At 50.8% G+C, this 25,308-nt stretch overlaps 1 protein-coding gene across 3 annotated transcripts in view; it reads right to left on the bottom strand.

Annotated features, from left to right (window-relative positions):
• IMPA2 (inositol monophosphatase 2) overlaps window positions 1-25,308 on the bottom strand; it is a 45,341-nt gene that overhangs the window by 16,629 nt on the left and 3,404 nt on the right. For 2 of the 3 annotated variants that reach the window (XM_038543905.1, XM_038543906.1), the window contains exons 2-4: window positions 11,449-11,582; window positions 4,498-4,602; window positions 1,510-1,555 (exon numbers count right to left, since the gene is read on the bottom strand). In XM_038543905.1, the coding sequence (XP_038399833.1) occupies window positions 1,510-1,555; window positions 4,498-4,602; window positions 11,449-11,582 (285 nt within the window). Of the gene's footprint in view, window positions 1-1,509; window positions 1,556-4,497; window positions 4,603-11,448; window positions 11,583-15,449; window positions 15,585-25,308 lie in introns of those variants that run through there. The other variant, XM_038543903.1, reaches the window with a different exon arrangement.

Here is a 25,308-nt window from a genome sequence, read left to right as displayed (position 1 = left end):
AAGGAGAGGAGGTGATTCACCAAGGAGGGGTGCCCGGCACGGAGTGGGCGGACAGCAGCCTCCCAATCGGAAACAGTACAAGTAAAAAAATTTTTTTAAAAGGTGAGGATGGGGAAAAAATGCGGCCTTCTCTCATGTGTTTTTTCTTTCCTCTACCGACTCATCACTAGTCAGGGTTAATGAGAGCAACCTCGTGTGGTCTAGGGGCTGGCCATGTTTCCATCTCTCTGGAAAATGAAGAGAGACCCAGCCCAAGGCTCTTGGGAGAGTTTCAGCTGGCCTGGGGTGAGATCGACCACAGTAGAATGGACTCCTCAACAATGCAGGAAAAGGGTTTATTTCTGGGGAGGATCAGCCTTCCAGCAATGCTTAATTATCTTCCCTCCTTCCCACCACCCTGGCTTTAAGGGGATTCCCCTAGAACCAGGTAGGCCTCTAGACCTGTGCCCCCCGGGTGGTAAGGTGGCCTGGAGGTCTTTGCTAGCAGGAAGGAAGGGTGAGGAGAACCCTCCACATGGCCGGCCCACCTGCATGCAGTCACTCACACCAGGCTCACTAGCGCTGCAGGCCTTGCCATCAGAGACCTTGCCCACCCACAGCATTTTTGTCCTCCCTGCCCAGTTATGGACATGTGGTCATGAGCCCTGTGAGCTGAGCGTCACCCCAGGAGCTTACAGCTCAACTCCTAATTGGTCTCAATGACACCTAACAGAGAAACAAGAGAGCATTTGACTCCTTAATGAGATTTTGATATTAAAATTTTTACCTATCTTCACCCTAAGTACTTTTACACAGGTGTGAACTTCCCTCGGCCTCCATGCTAGGTAGGGAGTGGATGTTAGTGTTGAGGAGGAAGACGAGGAAACAGTGCCCTAGGCGAGGTCTGCTTTTGGAAAATGCTGAACCCCCAGTCCTATTTAAATATAACTGTGGTGGCCACACAGAAGTGAGGGCTTTCTGAAGCATTACTGCTTAAATTGATTAATGCCCTTTATGCAGGTCCCACGATGTTGCTTAGCTGCAAGGGCGATGGGAACCCTGAAGCAGCCATGTTCTCATGCTAACAGCCAGGGAAAGACGAAGAAGAACTGGTGAAAGACTGGGATTCAAAACGTCCTCCAAAAATAGGACTTTCTTCTGTGTGTGACCAGGTCACATGCCCCAGGGGTTGGAGGGACACTAACGTGGACCATTTGCTCAGAACTTTCCCTCCCACGTTTCTCCAGCAGCATCACAGAAAGAGTGTGGTGGAAACAAGGACCCATCACCATGGGGATGGGCTGGCCACAGAGCTCCAAACCCACAACCCCCCAAATCAGCTTTCATTTGTTTACTTTCTCATATCTGAAAAACAGATGCTTGGATTTACTAGTCATGATTAAGGCACTTGACAAAGAAAAATAGGAGTATAAGGGTTGAACCCAATAACCCCCTTAGTATTGAAGGACAATACTAAGCCAGGCCCAAGGGGCTCAGGACCCCTGGCTGGGGGACCCATCCACTGCATACCTCTTGGTTTACAGCAAATCCAATGCTTACTGCCACAGTGGGAAATCTGCAAAGAAAAACAGAATGGTTCACACTCTAAAACAGAAATGGGTCTCACGTAAACTCTCAGGAGCCTGTGTGCAGTATGCTATGCAGTATTGTCACTGAAAGCACAGAAGGACCTTTCTACACTGTGGGTGGGTTTGTTTGTTTTTTTTAAAATTACTTCCCACAATTTCGCTAACTGCTTCCAAGACAAACAGGCTTAGCAGACTGTGGGGTGTGTGATAGTCAGCCTTGAAAGAAAGCAGTATTCTGAAAGTCATGCAAGACTGATGTGATCCAACTATCACCATCAGGTACCCAGTCGAGAGGGACTTGAGTCATCAGCTTTCTGGTTTCCAGACGTAAAAGGACAGTAGAGACTCTGAAAAGGCCAGACCCATGTCCCTGGTGAGGAGAGGCCCTCAGGCCCTCAGGATGCGGCATCACAGCCTCCATGCAGAGGCCAAGTCTGCGTGACAATACCCCTCCTCACCCTGTCTTCTGAGTGAGCTCTCAGGCAGCCAACCGCCAGAGCCATCGGAGGCAGGTTGTGACATTGGAGATGGTATGTGGTTTTTATTTTGTGATTTTGTTGCCGCTGCTGTACCCCTTTGAAATAATCTCTCTCTTATGTGAGGCTCAGAGCTTAGCAGCAAGCAGGGAGGAGAAGGTGGGTCCACTCACCCACAGGGAAGCTCTGAGAGTAGGCCTGCCCGGAGGTGAGCCTTGACCAAGGCTGTGGCAGCCAGCACGGTCACCGGTGGTCGGCTCGCTGAGCAAGCACACCACACGCCAGGCTCCACTTCATACCCAGGAAAGCTCTCTCCCACCTGCTTCAGCCCTGACGCTGTTGGACACAAGAACGAACAGGAACCATCTGAGCTGCCGTGGCCAAAGGCTTCTGATGTCCTTGGGCCATGAGAATTGCGACACTGCGGCCCTTTGAAGGTATTCTGGAATCTGAGCGCCAGCACCACAGCTGGTTTCCAAATGACACTCTTCTCCTAGCTGCCTGTCTGTCCCCAGGTCCCATGTGCCTGGGGGCCACCAGGGCCCACAGGTGGATGTGTGGGCTCCAGCACGTTTCAGGGCTCAGCCTGCCCTGGCCCAGGGATGGCACACAGAGGTGACAAGCCAGACGGAAGGGCAGCTTCACTCAGCACCACACGCCTATGAGGGGAGACCTGAGGGTCCCCGGAATCGCTACCCAGGGTGGGGCGGAATCGCTACCCAGGGTGGGGCAGTGGGCACGCTGCAGTTCAAAGGAGTCTGTTGATGCCGTTGCTGTCAGCAGATGGCACTCTTCCATTGCCTCAAAAGGCAATGTGTGGGCACCACAGACTAAACTCTCAAGACAGGGATCCCTGGTGTAAGTGTAAGAAGGGCAGAACCGGGATCCTTGGGTGGCGCAGCGGTTTGGCGCCTGCCTTTGGCCCAGGGCGTGATCCTGGGGACCCGGGATCGAATCCCACATGGGTCTCCCGGTGCATGGAGCCTGCTTCTCCCTCTGCCTCTCTCTCTCTGTGTGTGTGACTATCATAAATAAAATAAATAAAAAAAATTAAACTCTCAAGACAGCCCCCACTGAGGAAAGGGCGGTGATTAACACGATGGATCAGGATTACCTTACACACTTACACATAAACATGCTGTTTGAGGCAAGACACTGAGGACAGCACTGGAAGCGAAGCCCCCCCATTCCAGCTGTGCTCATGCTTTTTCACATTACTCTGGGAAACGGAGTATTTCCTAGCCACTTGCAGAAGGGGCTTACAAAATGTGGTCCTGCGCCCCTCGTCTGGGCTGCGTGCCTGTGAGAAATGCACGCCCCGGGCTGCCCAGCCTGGAGGGGGCTGGAGCCTGTGCCAACCAGCTCTCCAGGAGGCCTGACGTGTGTTCGTGTCGGAGAAGCAACCATCTGTGGAAACCACATCACATTCGCTGCTCCCGTGTCCTTGCACAGCTCTGATGCCCGCCCCACTGGGCAGAGCTTCCCAAGCAGAGGCCACGTCCCTATCACCTCCCCGAGCTCTGCAGCTCTCCTCTCCTCTCCCCAAGGACATCTCTGACCTCCTGAAAACCTATTGCTTTTGGCTGTTATTTGCTCAGTCAGATTAGGCCTGGCCCGCTGCCAGTGGGGGCTTCCTCATCCCGCCTCGTGATTGCATGAGGTCTGCTCTCATCCCCAAAGGCAGCCCTGGAGCGCCAACCCTCAGGTGCTGCTGTCTACACCCGGGCTCCTGCGGCTGCTACATGCTTGTTTCTCCAGGGGCTTTCTTAAGGGGTCCTTCTTCATTCAACGTTAACATTTTAAAGCTGACAAACACAATAGTTTTAAACAAATGAGTATTTCCTATATACTGTGAGAGCATCTCACCTACGCTGGAATACCTTTTTGAAAAAGATCAGTACAGGATCACCTGGGGGGCTCAGTCAGTGAAGCATTTGCCTTTGGCTTAGGTCATGATCTCAGGGTCCTGGGATTGAGCCCCACATCGGGCTCCCTGCTCAGTGGGAATTCTGCTTCTCCCTCTCTCTCTGCCCTTCCCCTTGGCTCGTGCTCTCTCTCACACTCTCAAATAAAGAAAACCTTTAAAAAAATAAATGAACTAAAAATAAAAAAGATCAACACATGATTACCTTTTTAATGAGACCATCAACCTACTAGAGGTTTATATACTCCTCCCTCAAAAAATGCTGTTTGGAAGACAGTCTTAGAGAAAAGGACAGGTATGGGACGCCTGGGTAGCTCAGCAGTTGAGCACCTGCCTTCTGCCCAGGGTGTGATCCTGGAGTCCCGGGATTGAGTCCTGCATCGGGCTCCCTGCATGGAGCCTGCTTCTCCCTCTGCCTGTGTCTCTGCCTCTCTCTGTGTGTCTCTCATGAATAAATAAATTAAATCTTAAAAAAAAAAGAAGAGGATGGGTTAGGACCAGAATAGGGGTGACCCATGCTTATGCTCACCTGTGCACAAAGTTGCAGGTGCCATCAATGGGGTCGACGATCCAGGTGGGGCTGGGGGTGAGCACGCACTTGGCTCCAGCGGCTGCAGATTCTTCTGCAATGAACCTGTGGCGGGCAGGAGCTTAGCCTGAGAAAACTCACCAAGAACTCAACACAAAGTACTTCAAGCTGCCTCCGGTCCCATCAAAGACAAAGCAGACACAGCAGAGATTTCATCATGGTTTCTCTAGGTCAAACACAGGCCGACTCTGTAAAAGCCCATCTATTTTTCGATCTGTCTGCTGGCCTACCTGCTCAGAAGGATTTAGAAAACATGAAGTGACACCTTGATGCAGGAGTTTTGGGAAAACATCAAGGCATGGGAGGGGGCCAGGCGAACAAATACAAGAATAAAGGACACTAAGAAAATAAAGAAACAGACCTTTTAAGGCAAAGCTAAACTCTGCTCTCACTCTAGTCTGGAAGAGAAAAGGTTGAAGACAAATGATAGAGGAAGGCTGGCCAGGGTGCAGGGCCCAGGGCTCCGGCGGCTTTAGCTTCCCGTCGGTAGTGCTGTGGCTGGGGTGGACTGCTTCACTGGACCTGAGGCACTCGATGTCACCTATAGCTGACACTTCCAGGTCTGTCTGCAGCCTGGCCTCCTCTGAACTGAAGACAAGGTGACAACTGTAACTGCCCACCATTCAGGCTCAAAAAGGAGCAGCCGTATCCCCTCAGAGGCCCTTTCCGTCCTGGTGTCTGGCCTACGAGCCCCTCAGTAGGCCACATCTTCCCCTTCATGCTCTGGTACCCACACAGCCTGTAGGAACAGGGCCAGCCCAGCACTCAGGCTCATACTGCCCTGTACCAGCTACAGTGGACCCCGTTCCCAGCCCCCTCCTTTATAATTAGTCCTCTGTAGACAAGCCCCTTTGGGACCACCCACACTTAGCAGGCTATTTCCCGTCAGGAACCTGAACAAGGAAAACACATCCCTATCCAAAGCTTACATGACAGTGTCTGGGCCATGACTCATGTAACAAACCCAGGTCCACTAAGAGGGGGGGCCTCTGCCCCTGTACCGCCTTGTCGCACCAGGCCCCAGACCACAGCAGGTGCTGAGCAAACACCTGCTTATGTGTGAACCCAAGGCCTTGTGGAGAGCCTTCCATTAGCTTCTCAATGCTATGTCCATGTCTATACTGGAGAAAAAGGAGACCTGAAGGCAGTATATTTTTATAAGAAGGATAAATGAGTGAAACACAAGAAACATTTTCTGTCCTCCTGCTGGTATCTGGTGTGTTGTCACTTGTGGCCATCAGGCAGCTGCTGAGCCCCCGACAAGGCCAGAGTGGGGCCCTCCTGCTGGGCCTCGAAATGCTCCCAGAACCACTTTTTCCAGAGGAACCGCCTATCCTAAGATGTGGCAACAATAAGCTTGCAGATGAGATGGATACTGTACTGCCAGTAAAAAGACTGGGCTAGAAACCTCTGGAAGTGCTCCATCCAATGTGGTACCACCTAGCTACATGGGGCTGTTTGAAATTAAATAATTGAAATTAAATGCAATTTCAAAAAGCTATGAAATTCCTTAACTCCCACTGGCTACATCTCAAGTGTTGTCTTTGCAACACTGAGAGGGAAGAACCAGTGCCATGCGTTGTGACGTCCCTGTTCATCACTACAGCACTGTCACATGCCCCATAATTCATTTGGGACCACCTTTCCCATTCCACACTTCAGGAAACTCATGCCCTATGTGTACACACACAACCATCTACCCCCTCTGTCTGATAAAGGATCTGAAATCTGTCAGTGTGTATGATGAGTGGACATGTATCATCTTCAGGTTATGTATTTCACCTCCACCCAGGTGCGGCCTCCTGGAGAACCCATGCAGGAGAGCCAGAGCACCAGGGATGGGGAAGTAAGACACCTGAGAAATCCATATCCCAACAAATGGCTCCCGTGCAGAAAACGCTTGGGTGAGCACAGTCTGCAACCAAAAGCCTACAATCTAGAGATGCATAGGACGCCAGTTCTAGCTTCTGTTTGCTTCTGGTCCCCTCCTCCCCTCCTCCACTGGGAACTGCCTCCCTACCATCATTCGCCCTCCTCGGGGTTTGGGTCATTTGTATCCTGTGATCCAGGCTGGCAGGTCTAGATGGTAGACAGAGCGTGATGAAGGACATGAAGTCAGAGAAGCCAACCTGGGCAGGATGCAGCCAGGCAGTGAAGCCTGCACTCCTGACTGCAGCAGGAAGGCAGGTGATGGGTATGCAGAATCACTGATGATTACGCAAGGCATTAGCTCTGTCAGTTTTCTTGGCCAAAGACAAGGAATTAAATCTCCTTTCAATGTCTTCTTCTATAGCTACATGATTTTCCTCCCATGCCATGACTTGTGATTATGTTTCTAAAGAAAAAGGGGTCATGGGATGGATGCCTGGGTGGCTCAGGCCGTGATCCTGGGGTCCTGGGATCAAGTCCCACATTGAACTCCCTGCAGGGAGCCTGCTTCTCCCTCTGCTTGTGCCTCTGCCTCTCTCTGTGTGTTTCTCATGAATAAATAAATTTCAAAAAAAGGATGAGAAAAAAAAGAAAAAGGGATCACACCCTAAAAACACACATAGACAGGGATCAGGTGCCAAATCTTAAATTGGGCACAAGGTCCATAAAGCAGTGAGGTCAAGATAGAAATGGAAGTGACTCACATCCAAAGAAAAATTCCCAGGAGCTGAGGAGGAATGTGGAGTTTTATTTCTTTTTGAACCTGATTTAAGTGGGAAGCTGGTACCTACTAGAGTTGGGGGGAGCCCTTGCTGGGGTCTCCTGGCAAGGAAGAGGGGAGTCTTCACAGGACTGGCAGCTAACACAAGCGTCAGGTAGCACAGCCTGCAGTGCACCAACGGGGCTTCCTAGGACACACAGGGCAAGGAGGGCTGCTGGCTCACTAGCCCAACAGGTGGGACCGACATGGTCGACAGGGTCACCAGGCGGCCCGGGGAAGGCAGCACCCACAATGCTTCTGTTGACACAGCTTTTGTTCTGCACAGCATTTCCGATAAGCACTCAAAGAAATCACACGGAGCTCTGGACTTTCCCAGCAGTTGACTGATTATTCACACCCAAGAGTTCTCTTCTCTACTCAGCTGCCCGGGGCAACAGAGGGGAAGGAGTGTCCGTCATCTTGCTATTTGCTTTGCACCTGTGCGTGGCACTTTGGGGCAGGGCCCTGGACTGTGTTGACTCTTCTGAGGCACCAAAAATACCTCCTTGTTATGTGAGGAGGGATGTAGTTTATTCACTGAAACCTGACTGTTCTCGCTGTGGGGAGCCAGTACCTACAGGATGGGCGAGACCATTCTTCAGCTCTCTGCAGATGGACGTGCGAAATAACAGAGACCTTAATAAAAGCATTTGGACAGCTACATAAGATCCATAACATCAATAGAAAAAAAAAATCCACGTGCCTAAATTTAGGGAGCTCAAGGGCCCTTTCACAAGCCTATCTAACATACAAGAGGAAAGCAGCCCCTGGGGCAAGGTTCAAAGCAGGGTAAGAGTTAGAATGATATTCTGTTGCATAATTTAACTACTCTTTTTTTCTTATAGTCCTAACAAACCCTTCTTATAATTCTGACGGCCAAGTGCATGGAGGCCTTTTTCTCTGGCTGGTTTGTTTACTCTGTGACAAGGTCAAGGTCACCCTGCAGTTCACTAGGGAGCCAGTTAATGCTCGTGGGCCTGGCCAGCATCGCAGCAGGCTCCGCTGTCTGATGACATGAGTGCCCAGCACAAAACTCAGTGGGAAAGGGGTGGAAAACAAGTGTATAGCCGGTGGTGGCTAGGAACGTATTTTTTCCAAGTCCAGGGCACAGAGGGCACGCTGCAAGGCATAGGAGTCACCACGATAGACAAGGCCGTGCCTGCAAAGGGGAGCCCAGGCCAGGACAGAGGAGGCAGCTAGGTGTCCTGGGCAGTTAGTTCCTCCCTTTGCCTCTGCTAACCCAGACAAAAGGGACATGGACAACGTGTATATAAATATGGTTTGGTGATACTACTGAACATTCCCAAAGTTGCAGAACTTGGATCTGAGTCAAAATCATCAACTAGAAACAGGTTCAGGCACCCCACAAAGGCAGGCCTGGATGGAGACCGGGCTAATGTGGTCAATGCCAATACTGGGCTTTAACTGTCAACCTGGACCTGCTCGTTTGTTTTATGTCTTTACCACCACAGGATGACCTTGGCTGGGTGCCTCAGTCCTAGAGGAGGAGGCTGAGATCCCAGGAACCAGGGTGAATTGCCAAAGCTGCGGGCAGTAGTAAATGGAAATCTTACAGTTCCTTGGTTTAGCATACTCCTGTCTCCCAGATTGGGGACCCAGACTTTGGATTTCACAAATGAGTACAATAAGATAATAAAACAGGGAGCAGGGACACCTGGGTGGCTCAGTGGTTGAGTGCCTGCCTTCGGCCCAGGGTGTGATCCTGGAGTCCAGGGATCAAGTCCCACATCAGGGTCCCTGCATGGAGCCTGCTTCTCCCTCTGCCTGTGTCTCTGCCTCTCTCTCTGTGTCTCTCATGAATGAATAAATAAAATATTTATAAACAAACAAACAAACAAATAAATAACAGGAAGCCTACACCAGGTTATTTCTTATTTTATTCAAAATAAAACAGTCGCAATCGTTAATATTATTTCATAAATGACTAAAAATGGGGACTGGCATAAGCTCAGAATAACACGGAGTCCTTCCTAAAAAAAGGATGATAGGCAAATTTATGCTAATTCATTGTTTAAGGGATATATGTAAATACTTTGAATACAGAAAGCTTACAGTATGCTATTTTACAATGTGTATGCAGTTTTCTCATCGCAAATTCATCAATTTGTCTATGATTTAAATCATAATTAAATCCTCCCAAATTCTTTTGAATCCTAGTCATTGGCAAAAAAAACCACACCACACTTGGCATAGATATGTTGAAAAATTATTTTATCTATTTGAGTTTTCTAGGCAAACTGAACAGAGTAGAAGAAGGACATCCAGCCTTTCTCTGGGTCCTGGTGTTGCCCTCAGAGCTGAGAAGCAAGTGGCAAAGAGCCAGGGGTGACCATGGGGCAGCCGCATCTCATCCCTCACAGCCCGACTGGCACTTTGGGAAGTACCACTCTAAATCACAGATACCTGGTCAGGTGTGTGCATCTGACTCTCCCAGGGCTCTTTCAGAGATGGAGGCCTGGCATTAGCCGGCTACAGAAGCCCAGGTGGGCCTGGCACACACCCTGGGTGAGGGCCAGTGCTCTGGGTCAATGGTTTTCCAAAGGAGCTTCAAAGTTTGGTGATCCTCTGGGGAATCCAGGCTGCAGGGTGGAGCGGCGTTGCTGGGGGAGGTGTTTCGATCACTCATAGAACATATTTGTCCCGGGATATGCAGCAATGAATATTTAAATACACTTTGTCAAATGGAATCCATGTCCCATATTGACACAAGAGTGGACCCAAACCACTGCTGCCAACACACACAATGTGTATGTCGTTTCAGAATTTGGTTTGTCCAGAGTGATCTAAATGAAACCTGCCGGGAGCCCGATGACTACGTCTGGTCTTGCGGCGACCTCCAGGGCTTTACTAGGACTCCACAGAGCTGAGCCAGCCCTTGCCTCCGCCACAGCCACCTGGGCCAGTACCACAGAAACCTCAAGTACCAAAATAGCTCCTCAACTAGAAACAGTTCCTTGGTTACTGCGGTCTTTCCCTCTCAAAGAATAAAAGCAATCTATAGAATTCGCTTGACATTCCCATTTAACTTCATGTTTCAAAAAGTTAAAAAATCATAAACATTTCCGAGCTTCTAAAATATTACAACAGATGTCAGGAATCCTGACTTCACACTGAATAAGGAAATAGGAAATAACAGACGCTCACACACAAAGGTTGTGGACAAAACAAAACAAACACGACCCATTGGCAGAGAGAATTTTGAAGGGAGAGCTGGTGACCCTGAGATGACCTAACCAGTTAGGAGGAAACAACAGGGAAGAAAGGAGGTATGTTTGAACACTGGCTTGACCCTTCTTTCATTTAATCATTCACAGGGAAAAACTTTACTGTGTCCACCCTGTGTCAGATGGATGCTGAGGGAGACTGCCTTCCATGTCTCTGCTCTGTAAGCCCATCAGCGATACATACCTAGAAATCCAAGAGTCCCTATCCAGCCTCCTCCGTGAGGACAGGGAGCCCTCCCACCCAGGCAGTGGTTTTCCAACTCTCTTCTGTAGAGCTCCAGGGATGAGGGAGGGCCTGAGAAGCCCCCATCCCCACCTGAGAGCTCAAGGGAAGTCCTCCGCTGAGGTCCAGGGTTCCCTTGGAACTAGATGCAAAATACTGCATACATATTTCAGTTTTTCTGGGGAAGACATTAATGGTTTGCATTGGAGTCTCCACACGGTGACCCCAAAAGGGTTAAGCACTTCTGCTCTGGAGAAGGTGGAGTCCTCATGAGGACCTGCTAGGGTTGGAGAGCAGCCTTCCCTATGGCAGACGCCAGCCTGCCGGGAAGAAGGCCTCACAGAGCACCAGCGGGGGCGCACCAACAGGTGGTAGACCTGGGGCCACCAGGCTGACTCAGACAGGGAACAGAATAGAACTGGCTACAAGTCCCTCCAGAAATAAGCCAAGTGGCCTAGCAGAGGGGACACTTGCGCAACACTCTAAAACACTTCCCCTGAGCATGTTACAGAACTGGAGGCTTCTCGGTATTTATAAGGTAACATATTGACGTGAGTGTTGTCAAGATGACAGTAGGGTGGATGAAAACATTGTGTTTTCCATGGCAATCAACACAGGGGAGGCAGACTGTGAGGCCCCCTGTTTCACGCCTGCCCCCTGCAACCAGTGGCGTGGCACCCTGAGTTAGCCGCAGGCAGCATGTTACTGAGTCCCCTCCCGAGGGACACACCTACCTGTGTGAAGGAAACCTCTTCTGCAGCTCAGAAATAATTAAACCTTCCACGAGGTGATCTGTTTCTGTCACGAGGTCAGCAGCTGATGTTTTTGTTGAGACGCGTTTTTCCTCAGAAAGGGCTTTTCTGATGATCTGAAATAAAAGTACAGAAGAGTACAGGAGGCAGTTACCTGACGAGCACCCGGGTCCCCCAACACATGTGCTCTCACCTCCTGCACCCAAGCTCTGAACCGAAGTAGGCGGTGGGTGTGGGTCTGAGGGCCATGGGCTGCTTCCATCACGGCGGCCGCCGGGGCCTTACATCACACCCCAGAACGTCTCTCGGGGCATCTAGCAAGCCTAACTATCCACTATTCTTTCACCAGAAAGAGGCTCACTTGTCCTACCTGTGGAGCAATTTTTCTCTGAAGGAAAAGAAAAACAGTGGTTCTAAAGAGCATGAAGCTCCTCTCAATGAAAGATGATGTCGCTGACAAACCTTTGCCCTCAGAGTCCCAAGAATTTGATTTCATTATAAAAACATTATCTTGGGCAGCCTGGGTGGCTCAGTGGTTTAGCACTGTCTTCAGCCCAGTATGTGATCCTGGGGACCTGGGATCGAGTCCCACGTCAGGCTCCTGCATGGAACCTGCTTCTCCTCCCTCTTCTTGTGTCTCTGCCTCTCTCTGTGTGTGTGTCTCTCATGAATAAATTAAAATCTTTAAAAAATAAAAATAATAAAAAAAAGTATCTTGCATCATGTGGAGTGGACCATGCTCTTGCATCCAGATTATAAACGTTCAAATGGGGAGCCTTCGGAGAGAGTAAGGGGTACTCCACCAAGAGAAAGGCACTCTCCCTGCTGCTTCAGTCAGGGTACCACTGAGCGGCCAAAGCGGATGTACACGTGGGCTGGCGCAGGTGCCAGGGCCTCTCTGACCCCAGGTCTGGGCTCACAGGTAGACTGTGGGTGTGCGAGCCCCGGCACTCCTGGGCCAGACCTGTTGCGGGCAAGTATAGAGGCACAGGGAAGAGGGGGCCTCCCCAGGGACCCCGGGAAGGCCCAGATGGGAGGGCAGCTGGAGTGGTTAATCAGTCACAGGGCACCCTGAGAAGGACCAGGTCTACTCTATGTAATAAAAATTACGCCTTCTCCAGCCCAGGCCTTGTCACGACCCAGTGTTTCCCTCAGCACGATGACAAAGTCAGGACACCTAAAAAGACTTCAGACCTTGCCTTCCAAACTGGCTGCTACCCCAAGACCCCGCCTTTCCTTCCAGAGCACCATCACTCACTCAGCAACCTAGACTCCATGTTAGGTAATGTCTCCTGAGTGCCTGTTTCACGTCCCACTTGTCGAAGAGGATGATGGCAGGAGGAGACGACCCCCTAGTCTGTAGAGATGAGGGCTGCCCATGGAATTTAAAGACTGTGCAAGAGACCCCGAGACATGGAGCGATCCCTGTTTTTATGCGGCTCACATTATGGCCCCCTCCTAATGCCAGCCCCCAGAAGCGCTAGGCCTAGACAGGGGGCTCCTCTTGTTCATCTTGATGGCACACAGACACATACGACAGAAAATCTAAAGGGTAATTTTGTAAATAATGCAAAAGACAAAGCATATAGCACTCCTGCAAAATCTGTGAATATTTCTGTGCCAGTCCCCACACTGCCACTGTGGCCTTCCTGTCCCCCCCTCCCTTTTTTAACGATTTTATTTATTTATTCATGAGACACACACACACACACAGAGGCAGAGACACAGGCAGAGAGAGAAGCAGGCTCCACGCAGGGAGCCCAATGTGTGGGACTTGATCCCAGGACCCCGGGATCACCCCCCTGGGCCGAAGGCAGGCACCAAACCACTGAGCCGCCCCGGGATCCCCTTCCTGTCCCTTCTATTCGCAACATCCTGCTTAGTACTGTCAGGCTAATCTTCTTAAACATCAATTTGCACACAGTAAGTTCCCACCAAAGGAATCTCCACAAGTTCCTTGCTTATAAATTTGAAACTCTTCAAATCTAACCCCTGTATCATGGCCTTGTCCTCCAAGGATCCCTAAATCTTGGGTTAGTCCAGACCTTGGTTCCACAGGTCATGTGGCAGTGAGCTTGTATCTTGTATGACAATTCAGTGTGGCATGTCGGGGTGTCTGTGGTGTGTTTATACGTGCACATTTGTGATATATGTGTGGTTTGTACGTGTGCATGTGATGTGCGTGGTCTGTATATGTGTATGTGTGTGATACCTGTGCGACATGTGTGTAGGGAGGTGTGAAGGGAGTGTGTAAGGTTGTGTGTGGGGTATGTATGCATATAGTTCTAGGGAAGGAGAGAGGAAGACCAGAGGACATGCCACCAGTTTCTCAAAGTTCACTGTGCATGAGTCATCAGAGATCTTGCTGAAGTGAAAACTGGTTAAGAAGGTGTGGGGTTTGAGGTCTGACGTCTGCATTTCTGACAAGTTCTGTGGTGACACCAGACCTGTGGGCCACACAGGAGTTGCTGGGCTGAGAGCAGGTTCTCAAACCCCAGAATGAGGACAGGTCCTCAGGAGCTGGGGTGTCCTGGGACCTCTGCCCTGAGAGGACACGGGTTTCCTCTTGCCCTTGCCCCTCTCCACATGTATTGTATGTAGAGTTCAATGTTACAATTCCAACCACGCGCCCTGTAGTCTCTGTGGCGAAGCAACAGTGATCTTTAAACATACGTCAGCTCCTAACACTTTAATGCTTAGAGCTGCCCAACGACCTCCATGGCTTTTAGGAAAAACCCCAGACCTACAAATCTCCCCTCCCACAGGCCACCCCCATGTTCACTATCCTTCGGCCACTCCGGTTTTCTGGCTGATGCTAACCAAATTTCTTTTTGTTCCAGGGACTTCATATTTTCTAGTCTATCCAAAATTTCATGCCATCTGAAGTCATCTTGTTTGTCCCTCTGTTGGTAGTACGTCTCCCCAGGGAGCAGGCTGCTCCCTTTGGTTCCCTATCACATACTCCTTGCCTCTAGAATCGTACCTGGCATAGAGCAGGTGCACAAAATTTTTTTGGATTGTGAAGAAAATACACTTCAGCCTGCTTGAATAGACTGCACATTTTTCCCGACTGGACCACTAGTTTGTATGAACACGGACCACCTCAGTCTCTGTTTTGTCTTACTAAGGCTTTTTGGTTACCCTGTGAGAGTTAACATGTGTTTGGCATCTCCTCTTCCAGCCTCCATCCACGAGCCCCACCTCCTGGAGCCAGCCCAAATCTGCGTTAGGCACTCCTGTCCACTCACTGCACAGCAGCCAGAAGGGCTTGCTAAACCCCTGCCCGTTATCACGGATCTCCCCAGCATAAAGCACTTAGCAGCTCCCTAGCATTCTGAGGATACAAAACTCCCAATGGAAAACAACAACAACAACAACAACAACAAAAACCTCCCAATGGTGGTATAACCACAGCTTCCTGAGACTTGACCTCCTAGCAGAGACTATTTGATCCCAAATAGCCAGTATCCTCTTCTTCCTTTCAGGAACAGAAGCCCCAGGTTGAGCAAGGTCAACAGTCCACATCTGTCTGCCTCTTGTGCAGGTAGGCCCGGCCCCGGGTTCTGCCCAGGAGGATGTGAACAGAAGGGATATGTGCAACTTCTGAGTCACATCCTTAAAAGGCCACTATTTGCACACTACTCCCTCCTGTCCTTCCCCCCTTGCCACCAGCTGATAATGTGTGGTGAGAGGTCAGCTTTGGTCACATGGGAAGAGAGCAACTCCTTAAGGCAACAAGTGACAGGGAACCTGGCAGGGACCTGACAGTCACCTGAGTGACTTGGAGAAGCAGAGCCCCATTCCCAGGCTTCTAACTGGGCTGCTGTGGGGAAGAGAAAGGAACCAGCCTTGCTTCTGTCACCAGTCTGTGAAGGAAGCCAAAGCACCAACTTACCACACGGGTCTCACCTAAGCTCTGCGTTCTCCTGTCCTGCCCCTCCTCACTCCATGACTGCTATGCCCCAGCCCAAGTAATCACTCACCCTCAAGCCTGCCCCCACAGAACCGCCAGCCTCCTCCTTGCCCGTGTGTTCTCTGTGACTCAGCTCAGATATCACCTCCTCTATGACAAGCCTCCGACTCCTGCAGGCAGAGCAGGGCATTCGCCCTCCAAGTGTGTAAACCACACAGCTGGCCTCTGAGACTCCACAGCCGTCCACACGGGTGAAGGAGCCCCGCCTGGCCCCTGTATCCACCTCCCCCAAGTAGATTTTGCAGCCTAGGGAGGGGCTAGGTCTTGGGAAACATCTGAATGACGATTTCTCAGCTGCTACACACTGAGCTCACAGGTAAGGAAAGCTGAAGACTTCAGCAAGTGCGCTCTAGAAGCCGTATCTAACGGCCTTGGTGTTTACGCGTTTGGTCTTCCCCATCCTGAAGACACCCGGCTCTGTTGTGTGGAGGAGACACGTGCTCAGGAGCCTGTGTAGGCAGTGTGGGCAGTGTCCGATGTCATCTGGGCACGGCGGACCCAGGCCCCTCACTACAGATCACATCGGGGAAGGGGAGATTTATGCATTTGGGAGGAGAGTCTCTAATCATGTTCTTTTTTTTTTTTTTTTTTAAGATTTTATTTACTTATTCATGAGAGACACGGAGAGAGGCAGAGACACAGGCAGAGGGAGAAGCAGGCTCCATGCAGGGAGCCCGACGTGGGACTCGATCCTGGGTCTCCAGGATCAGGTCTATTAATGTTTACTACTCCTGTGCTCTGATTGTTTCAACGTGGGCACGTGTCACGGAGCTTCCATACGCCCATGTCCCCTCACAGCACAGCAGGCCACACCGCCTACCCTGCTCCCCGGCAACTTGCAGGTGCTGGGGCCAGCCCTGTCGCACTGGCTGCTGCTCCTTCAGGGCCTGGATCCCACCCACTGGGACACCTTAATTCCTCCCTCTCATCCAGTTACACACTCAAGGATGTAGATTCCATTTTTTTTAAAAAAGATTTATTTATGTATTTGTTTGTTTATTTATTTGAGACAGAGAGAGAAGGACTGTGAGTGTGAGAGAGAGAGAGAGCACGAGCAGCGTGAGGAGAGAGGGAGAAGCAGATGCCCCGCTGAGCAGGGAGCCCGACGTGGGGCTCCATCCCAGCACCCTGAGATCATGACCAGAGATGAAGCAGATGCTTCACCGACTGAGCCCCGAGATCCCATTTCTGAGTGACATCCCCAAACTATGCTGACCTTCCCGCACTGCCTGTATCACCTGCCCACGTTGCTCTGCTTCCCCACCTTCTCTGTCTTGCTCCTTTGAAGCGCTGTCCACCTCAAGCACAGCAGCTCTATGTCCTGGAACCCCCTGCGCGTTGTTGGGCCCCCCAAGAGGACGGCAGGCCCGTGTCCTTTGGGGAGAACCTCTGTGGCCAGTCTGCACAGCACTCATCCCCCTTGTCACTCTTAGTTCTCCCTTCCACAGTTTTGTCTTTGGACGCGATGTCCCTTCCTCCTGTAGTGGCTGACCCCGTCTTTCCTGAGGACCTGCTCGCAGCCCACTACTCCAGGAAGCCGCCCCTGGAGCCCTCAACCCTCTCAGCCTGGGTGAGGCCCTTCTGCTCAGCTCAGGGGTTCCCGCAGCACCTGACACATCCCAGTCACCACACACACCATCACGGGGAGGCACTGCCGAGGCTCATCCACTGGACACTTCTGGAGGGCAGGAGGGCTCTGCCTACCACCTGAGCGCCCCTGGGGACACCGGACAGGTCCTGCCCTGCCCCTCAGGCCCCAGGCCCAACAAGGCAAAAGGCATCGTAATGGGACTTCTACACTCAAGCGGATTCCCAGGTGTGGGGAAGCTGTGTAAACTAGCCTCCTTTCAGTGGCCCAGGACTCGGAAGCTCTAGTTCTTCGGGGAGGAACTGCACGTGAGAAATTCCTGTATGGAATGCAATTCCTACTTGGGCCCATCTCATAACATCAGTAGGGAGAACAGACGGTGCCCCTACAGTTTGGAATCACGCAGGTCTGAATTCCAGCTCCACTTGGGAGACCAAGGCGGGGAATTGTCACTGAGCTCCTGGGAGCCCTAGTGCCCTCCTCTGCAGTAACAGCCTCACCTCAGACACCAGGAGGTTGCAGGCAGGAAAAGAGGACTCCTAGGTAATGGTCTCGAACACAAAATGACATACACACCTGCAAAGTTCTGTGCCGCCCTGATGTTCCTGAGAGCAAATCCTGCCAGACCTTCATGACTTACAACAAAAAAAACAAAAGCCTGTGCACAATGTACAGATCTCAGGTGGGATGACAAAATGCTGGGTTAAGAAAAGTGTAATTCATGAACGTTTCTACACTGCAAGGAATGGTGGTGAGAGAGTGCTGTGCTTTCTCAATAAATCACCAGTAGACTCAAGCGGTCGGGCCTCTGGCCACAGGCCCATCTGCCGGGGAAGGCCCACGGGGCTGCTGGGACAGGCCCTGCTAAAGCCCTTTACTACAGCTATTTTTGCTCTTAGGGAACTTAAACTTTCTCACTCTGCCAGCAGTAAGTCAGCATGTGCTGTTATTTAATTAATGTTTTTTCAGCAGCTCACTAATGAAGCATGCTTCATAGACCTCCTGGCCTGGGTCTTTCCCTCCAGATAACATTCCATTACTGTGTAATACATAAAATACGGGCCTTTAGTCACTGACACCTGCATTTCAAAACTAAAGGAAGGGTCGCCCCCAGCTACAGTGTCAGAGGCATCACACACGGTCCTGTCCTGATCCTCCTTCTTGCCTGCACTCCGTCCTGACTTTGTATTACTGCCCCCAGCAGTAACACAAGTACCCAGTACAGCAAGTACCCAGAACTACAGAGCAACCTGTGTGTGCTCCAGAAGCCACAGAACAGCACCCCTGAAGAACTCTGCCGGAAGTGGGGCTTCTAACATGCAACGGGTCTTTCCTTTGCTGGGCTGGGAAAAGGCAGCTACTGGAGGCGTAGTCCTAGTGATACTGACTGTACACTTCAGGTTCTTTTTTTTTTTTTTAAGATTTTATTTACTTCTTCATGAGAGACACATGACAGAGAGAGGCAGAGACACAGGCAGAGGGAGAAGCAGGCTCCATGCAGGGAGCCCAGCCTGGGACTTGATCCCAGGGTCCTGGCCCAAGGCAGATGCTCAACCACTGAGCCACCCAGGTGTCCCTACACTTCAGGTTCTAGACAGATCTGAGCACAAGTGAGTGTGATGTGATGGCTCATTTTGTGCGTCAACTTGACTGGGCCACAGGGTACCCAAAGTATTCTGTCAAATGGTTGTCTGGGTTTTTCTGCAAGGGTGTTTTTGGGTAGGTTAACATCTTAACCAGTAAAGCTGATTGACCTTTGTAATGTGGGTAGGTCTCATGCAATCGGTTGCAGGCCTGAGCAGAGGGAGACTGATGCTGCTGCTCTGCGAGAGAACTCTCCCGCCAAATGCCGTTGGACTTCATCTGCAACATCGGTTCCCCTGGAGAACCCTAACACACAGGACAATCAGTAAAACCTACAAAGTGAATCCTGCCTGGCTATCACATGGTACAGGGGGCAGCAGGTAACATCTGCTAATACCTCACAAATGACCTTTAGCCATGGGAAGGAGGAGGAGCTGGTTAAAGCAGAGGAGGGCCATGGACATCAGATTCTCCTGGGGTCCCAGGCCAGCGAATCTCAAAGCTCTCCATGTAACTGCCTCCCTCTCTAGCTTCACGGCTAAGTTTCCTGCAACTTGCCATTTCTACTTTCTACACTCCCGTCACCCCGCTGTCCATGGTCCTCCTTGCACCCCATCATGACTCTGAACAAGCTCCATCAGGCACCTGGCCACCTCGTGTGTCATATCCTGAGGACACCCTCACCCATGCCTCAGCGGCCTTTTCTGTGTTGTCTGACTCTCTCCACTTCAGACCGTTCCCTACAAGTGTCCAAGAGCTCACTGGTCCCTGGCCCCCACCTACTGGCCCATGGCTGGGCCATCACCCTGCTGGCACTCACACCTGCTGAGGGCTCACTCTGTCCCGGCACCATTCCAAGCAGTCACACATACCAACCAGTGACTCTCACAATAACTGACGGTAATAATGATCTTCTCATGTGAAGGATGAGGACAATGAGGCACAAAGAAATGAGGAAAGTGACCCATGGTCACAGCTGTGAGTACAGGTAAAGAGGTTCCACAACAAGCACTCCAAATCTTGCCTTGTTGCCTGGAGGCAGCACCCTAGGACTCCCTAGTTCCCTCATGGTGTGGAGTTCTCCAGCACTGGAATTCACCCAGCTGGAGCCAGGAAGCCAGGGGCTCTCCACAACAAGGTCTCCGTCACCTGACAGTCCATGGCCAAGGCTGCCCAGCACACCATTGAGACTCACCTTGGTCAGTCTGAGCATGAGACCCCCCTGAAACCTTACCCCCCACTGAGGGCCTCCTTGTGCCCCCCAAGCCCACCCACCCACTGGCCTGACTTTCCTCTTCTATCTTCAGCTTTAGCCAAGATGCCTTTCTTGGCATTCCTGAGTGATGCCCTTGGCTTTCTCCCCTCAGGGTGTCCATCTTCTCTCTCTGCCCTGAGCCCCTTACCTCCCCTTCCCCTCCCCAGCGTGTCCCCCAACTTCTCCAGTGAATCCTGCTTTTCCTTTGAGAGTCATGGTGCAGGTATGGATCCTCCCAGGAAGGTGGCTCCGGGAAGTTGGCTGCCACAGCCACCCCATGTTCTATGGTGATTAATGGCTTAGGCTTCTGTCCCAAGAGGCCAAGGTGGGGGATGGGGCTGCGATCCCTGCTTCATGCTGAGTGCACCAGAAGGTAGCCCAAGCACTGGCCTGGCCCCCTGGGGTTGGGAGCTGGGACAGTGGATACGGAGACCCTGAAACTGGCTTAACACCTGGGTACATCACTGCCCCTCAGCTGAATTCTTCCCTCACCTCCCATAGGAGAAAAATGTAAGCAGCCAGCCTTCGGTTCCAGCCTCATGAGGCCAAGAGAGAGAGGAGCCTGGGTGCTCAAGTTCCCTTCTCATGGAGAAGTTACTTTAGATAACCACAGTATAACAGAATTTAAAAACTGCCGTTGGTAAAATGGGTGTTGTAGCTGGACACCATTTTACTGCATGTGTTGATTCATGTAACCACCACCCAAGCAAGACTGAGAACCATTCCATTCATTCCATCAACACAAAGATCTCCCTCCTGCTATAGTCACACTCCTCACCCTGCCACCTTCCTCATGGGATCCCTAATCACCAGCAACCACTTTATAACCACTTTTCCATCTTCGTAATTATGTTGTTTGGGGAATGTTATATGAATTTTCTATGACATTAGTCAACCTTTTGAAACCTGATTTTTTTTCACTCAGAGAGCCATCCACGTTGTTGGGTGCATCAATAGTTCCTCCTTTTTTAGTCTTATGTAATATTCCATGATGTAAAAATATAACCATCAGGAGAAACTGGATGAAATCAGAAACTAGACCTTTCTGTACTATTTCTCCAATTACCTGTGAATTTATAATTATTTTAATATTAAAAGTTTTCTTTAACAGTTTCTTGGGGGAAAAAAGTCCCCTTCTCTCTCTGCCCCTCAGGGTCTCAGGGCGGAGCTCCTCCAGCCAGCCCCCTGCAACTTCTAGGGCTAGGCCGGGGGTTGGGGAAGTGGGGGGGTGCTGGAACTCAGTAGCATCACTTCCATTCTCTAGCTAAGTGGCAAGATTTCAGCCTACTCTCCCCTCAGCCCCAATGACTGGAACCTCCGCGAATGAGCGCTGTGTTTAGGTTCGCAAGGAAATCTCTCAGGGCTGCAGGGGCCGATTCGCCTCTGTGTGGGAGTGACACCAGCCTTTGCTTCAAGCCCTTTAGTCCGGTGCAGGATTTCACAGCTCCTGCTGCCAGTGCAGATGCAAATGCCCCTGAAACAAAGCGCTCCTTCTCACCCCCTACCCCAGCTCCTGTTCAAAGAGTGGGCATAAGAAACAAGCCTCTCTCCTTACAGTGGCATACAGGAAAATGGCAGTTGGCCTCAAACACAGGTCAGGGAGGGGTGGGCCCTGGACATTGGGACCACGTGTGCCCTACCAAGGGCAGCTGCTACTCTGCGCTTGCCAGTTGTCTCTCGGGAGTCCTCTCTTGGCTGAGGTTTCAAATGTTGGCAAAGGTTTTACAACTGTAAGTGCTGGCTGCCTCCCCCGCCCCCCCCGCCCCACCACTGCGGAGCTAAGCAGACACAGAAGGCCTGGACCTGGGGCACAAAATGCAGCATGGGGCCAGCGGAGGCGAGGAAGCCACCCACCACCTCCCTTCCTCCAGCAGCTGGGCACACTGAGCCCAGGTGGGAGAGGAACAGGAAGTCTCTTCGGAAGGAAATGAGTGACCTGAGGCCTCCACATACTGACATCTGGGAATCTCCCAGAGAACATCCAGGAGCTTGGCTTGGGATCATACTAAAGTGGAGCCCATAGGTGGACAAACTGGCTCTCTCCTGGTCCAAGGACCTGGCCTTAAGTCCCACCCCAGGCCAAGGGCTCCCAAATTGGTGTGGCCACCATCAACCTCTCCCCTGAACTGTGGATGCAAACTCTACACATCCACGAGAAACCCACTGGCAAGTCAAGCCTGATGTGCTGGAAACACACTTGATTTCCACCTCCAAACCTGTTCCTCCTGCCGTTTCCCCGCCTTGGGAGATGGCAAGTCCATTCAACCAGTTTTGCAGGCGCACACCCTGGAAGGCATCCCTGCTCTCCCCACACCGCCCCCCGCCTCCCAGCCAACAGCAAGCTTGGCAGCCTAGCCCTGGAAATGCAGCTTTTCTACCACCTTCTTCACCACAGCCCAGTCAATTCACCCTCATTTTTCATTGTACCACGTGAACAGCTTCCTTTCAGATATCCAGTTCTGGTCCCCTGTGGAGCTGCAGGGCCCCACACAGCAGCCAGGGCGGGCTCCCTACTGCCCTGTAGGGCCCCAGATAGGACGGCCCGGGCCTCATTATCACACTGAGTAAAGGTACAGTCCTTTCCAGAGTTACTCAGTATTTGTTCAGTGGATGAATACATTTCTAATCGATGTTTTAGTACCACCATCATAAAAACAGGGATAGCCAAGCCAAGGAACACACAAAAAGGCCCTTAGGTTCCTTAATCATATGGGACAAGCAAATTAGAACAACACCTCAAACCCATAAAACTGTCTACAATGGAAAAGACAGACAACACCAAGTGTTGTCCAAGATGTGGAGCAACAGGAACCCTAAGCCTACACGCTGGTAGCAGTGGGAATTGTTACATGCACTTAGAACACTACCTGGCAGCTTTTCACACCTGATGACACAGCAATAACTCCACTCCTATTATTAAAATATTCCCAGCAGAAACGCACACATACATAACCAAAAGACACGTGCAAGAATCTTCATAGCAACATTGTCCATGTTAACTCCAAACTGGACATGATCCAACCTCTCCTCAAGAGCTGGATAAACAGTCATTTAACACATAACAAAATACAGCAGTGGTTCTCAAAGTGTGCCGTCTCCAGATCAGAAGCATCAGCTGGGAACTTGGTAGGAACACCAGTTCGCAGCCCACTCCTTACCTAGTGGATTGGAAACCCTGGGGATGGGACAGAGTCTACCCTAACAAGCATTCCAGGTACTTCGGATGCATGTGAGTGTGTGAGGACCCCATCCCCGCAGCAATGGACCCAATGAGTTTGACCACACTGAGGAGATTGTGAAAAATTCTGTCAGGAAGTTGGGCTGATGACTGTTGATGGGTACACAGAAAGCTAATAAGCAAATTAAAAAAAAAATGCCTTTTTTTTTTAAAGGAAAACACAAGTTGCGTAAGAAAGAAAATATGTAATACCACCATATACCTGGCTCGACCGTGCATTACAACTGTACGGTCACTGGAAAGTGAGCACAGACAGGGATGGGACCAATCAGGTAATGCAGCCACACAACATAACAACAACATAACAAGCACAACGTCTACAACAGGCTCCAGAATGAGCAGTGGAAGCCTGTGATTTAGAAGACAGGCACAACGATCAGAAAAAAAAGAGATGTCTAGGGAGCAGGATGAGGATGTTGTGGGACGGGGCATTGCTGTTTTCATCACAGTCCTCTCAGGAGTATTCCCTCAGTCACATTCCCTGTGTGAATCACTGATAAAAATTAAAATCACGAATCAAAAACCTCGCGGTGGTGGCAAGGCCAGCCAGACAAGGGGGTTCCCTGGAGCCAGAGCCTGCCGACGTGCTTTCCCTGCCCTGGGGAGGCACGTGGGCAGAAGAGCACCTTCTGGTCCTGACCAGACCGGGGACAAACAAGGCTGGGAGGAAGCGCAGGAATGACCGGGAAGGTCACACGGGGAGGTGTGTGAAGGAAAGGGTCCGGAACCAAACCCTGGAAGGAGAGTATAGATTTCAAGGAGCATGAGAGAGGCAGGAAAATGCAATGTGTGTTTTGAAAATGCCAGATAGTTCAGTCTGGACAGCCAAAGGGCTGCTCCACCCAGGGGCCGTGGGGACAGCAGCCCGGCTTCCCGGGACTGGGCTTCGGGAAGCAGCACCCGCAGCTACACGAGGCCGCCGGAGAGCCGGAGGCCTGCAGCACTGAGCAAGGGTGGGTCCTGCGCTTTGCTTTTTCTGCCTTGTCCCGAAATTCTATTACCGCAAACAGAGGTGAATTTACTGTGAGGCTAATGAAGCTGAGGCTCCAAGGCTCGGGCCCACCCTGAGGCTCAGTGAGGGCCCTTAGCACAGCCTTCACCAGGGCGCACATGAACACCTTTTGCAAGTTTGCAAAAGTCAGCTTTCTAACTGCAGATGGAAGCACTGTCTCTTTCCGCCGTGACCTCCATTATAATTGTGTGTCAGGTGGCACTGGAGTGGGTCCTGGCGTACTTGGCTAAAGGCAAGTTGAGTGGACATGAAATTTACTTTGGGCCTGACTGGAACGATCTGTGGGGTTTGCAGCACACCTGTCTGTAAGTTATTATTAGCCATCCTGTGGAGGAATGGCTTCCAGAAATGCTTCTACTGTCCACCACGCTGACTGACTTGGCCTGGGGACCTGGCAGGCAGGGCCAGAGGAGCATGCGCGTGTGTGCTGTGCAAACTGGCACGTGGGATGGTGGAAAGAAACAGGCAACCACATGGAACTAGAAGTCTGCAGAAAATTCTTCCATGTCTTACAACTAACATATAGAAGAAAATTGACGGGATTCTCAAATTTGACGGCAATCCTAAAAATTTATAGGATCCTACCAATAATCCTACCAATAATAAGTTTGAAGCCTAAATAAACTTGTTTAGACTATCAGTAATCAATTTCAATTAGTCATGCTACAGGAAAACCTGGACTTATCTATTGGCTCCATTCAAAATACCACAAAATCGGGGTGCCTGGGTGGTTCCATGGTTGAGCCTCTGCCTTCAGCTCAGGTCATGATCCCGGGGTCCTGGGATTGAGTCCCGCATTGGGCTCCCGGCATGGAGCCTGCTTCTCCCTCTGCCTGTGTCTCTGACTCTCTCTTTGTGTCTCTCATGAATAAATAAATAAAATATTTTTAAAAATACCACAAAATCCTTGTCATTCAAAGGCATAAATATGAAGCCAAAAATGTGAGAAAAAAGTATTACAGAAGATTGAGAAGCAGCTAAAGAATTATTTTTATGCGGTGCCTGGGTGGCTCAGTGGTTGAACCTCTGCCTTTGGCTCAAGTCATGATCCTGGGGTCCTAGGAGCAAGTCCTGCATCCGGCTCTCCACAGGGAGCCTGCTTCTCTATGTGTATCTCATGAATAAATACAACCTTTTTTTAAAAAAAGAATTATTTTTATGCATTTTGTTATATTTGTTAGCATCTTAAAAT

The sequence above is a fragment of the Canis lupus genome, chromosome 7 (assembly GCF_011100685.1).
Source record: "Canis lupus familiaris isolate Mischka breed German Shepherd chromosome 7, alternate assembly UU_Cfam_GSD_1.0, whole genome shotgun sequence".
Taxonomy (NCBI): Eukaryota; Metazoa; Chordata; class Mammalia; order Carnivora; family Canidae; genus Canis; species Canis lupus.
Note: the sequence above shows the minus strand (reverse complement) of the source record. Positions and strands in the feature narration are given on the sequence as shown.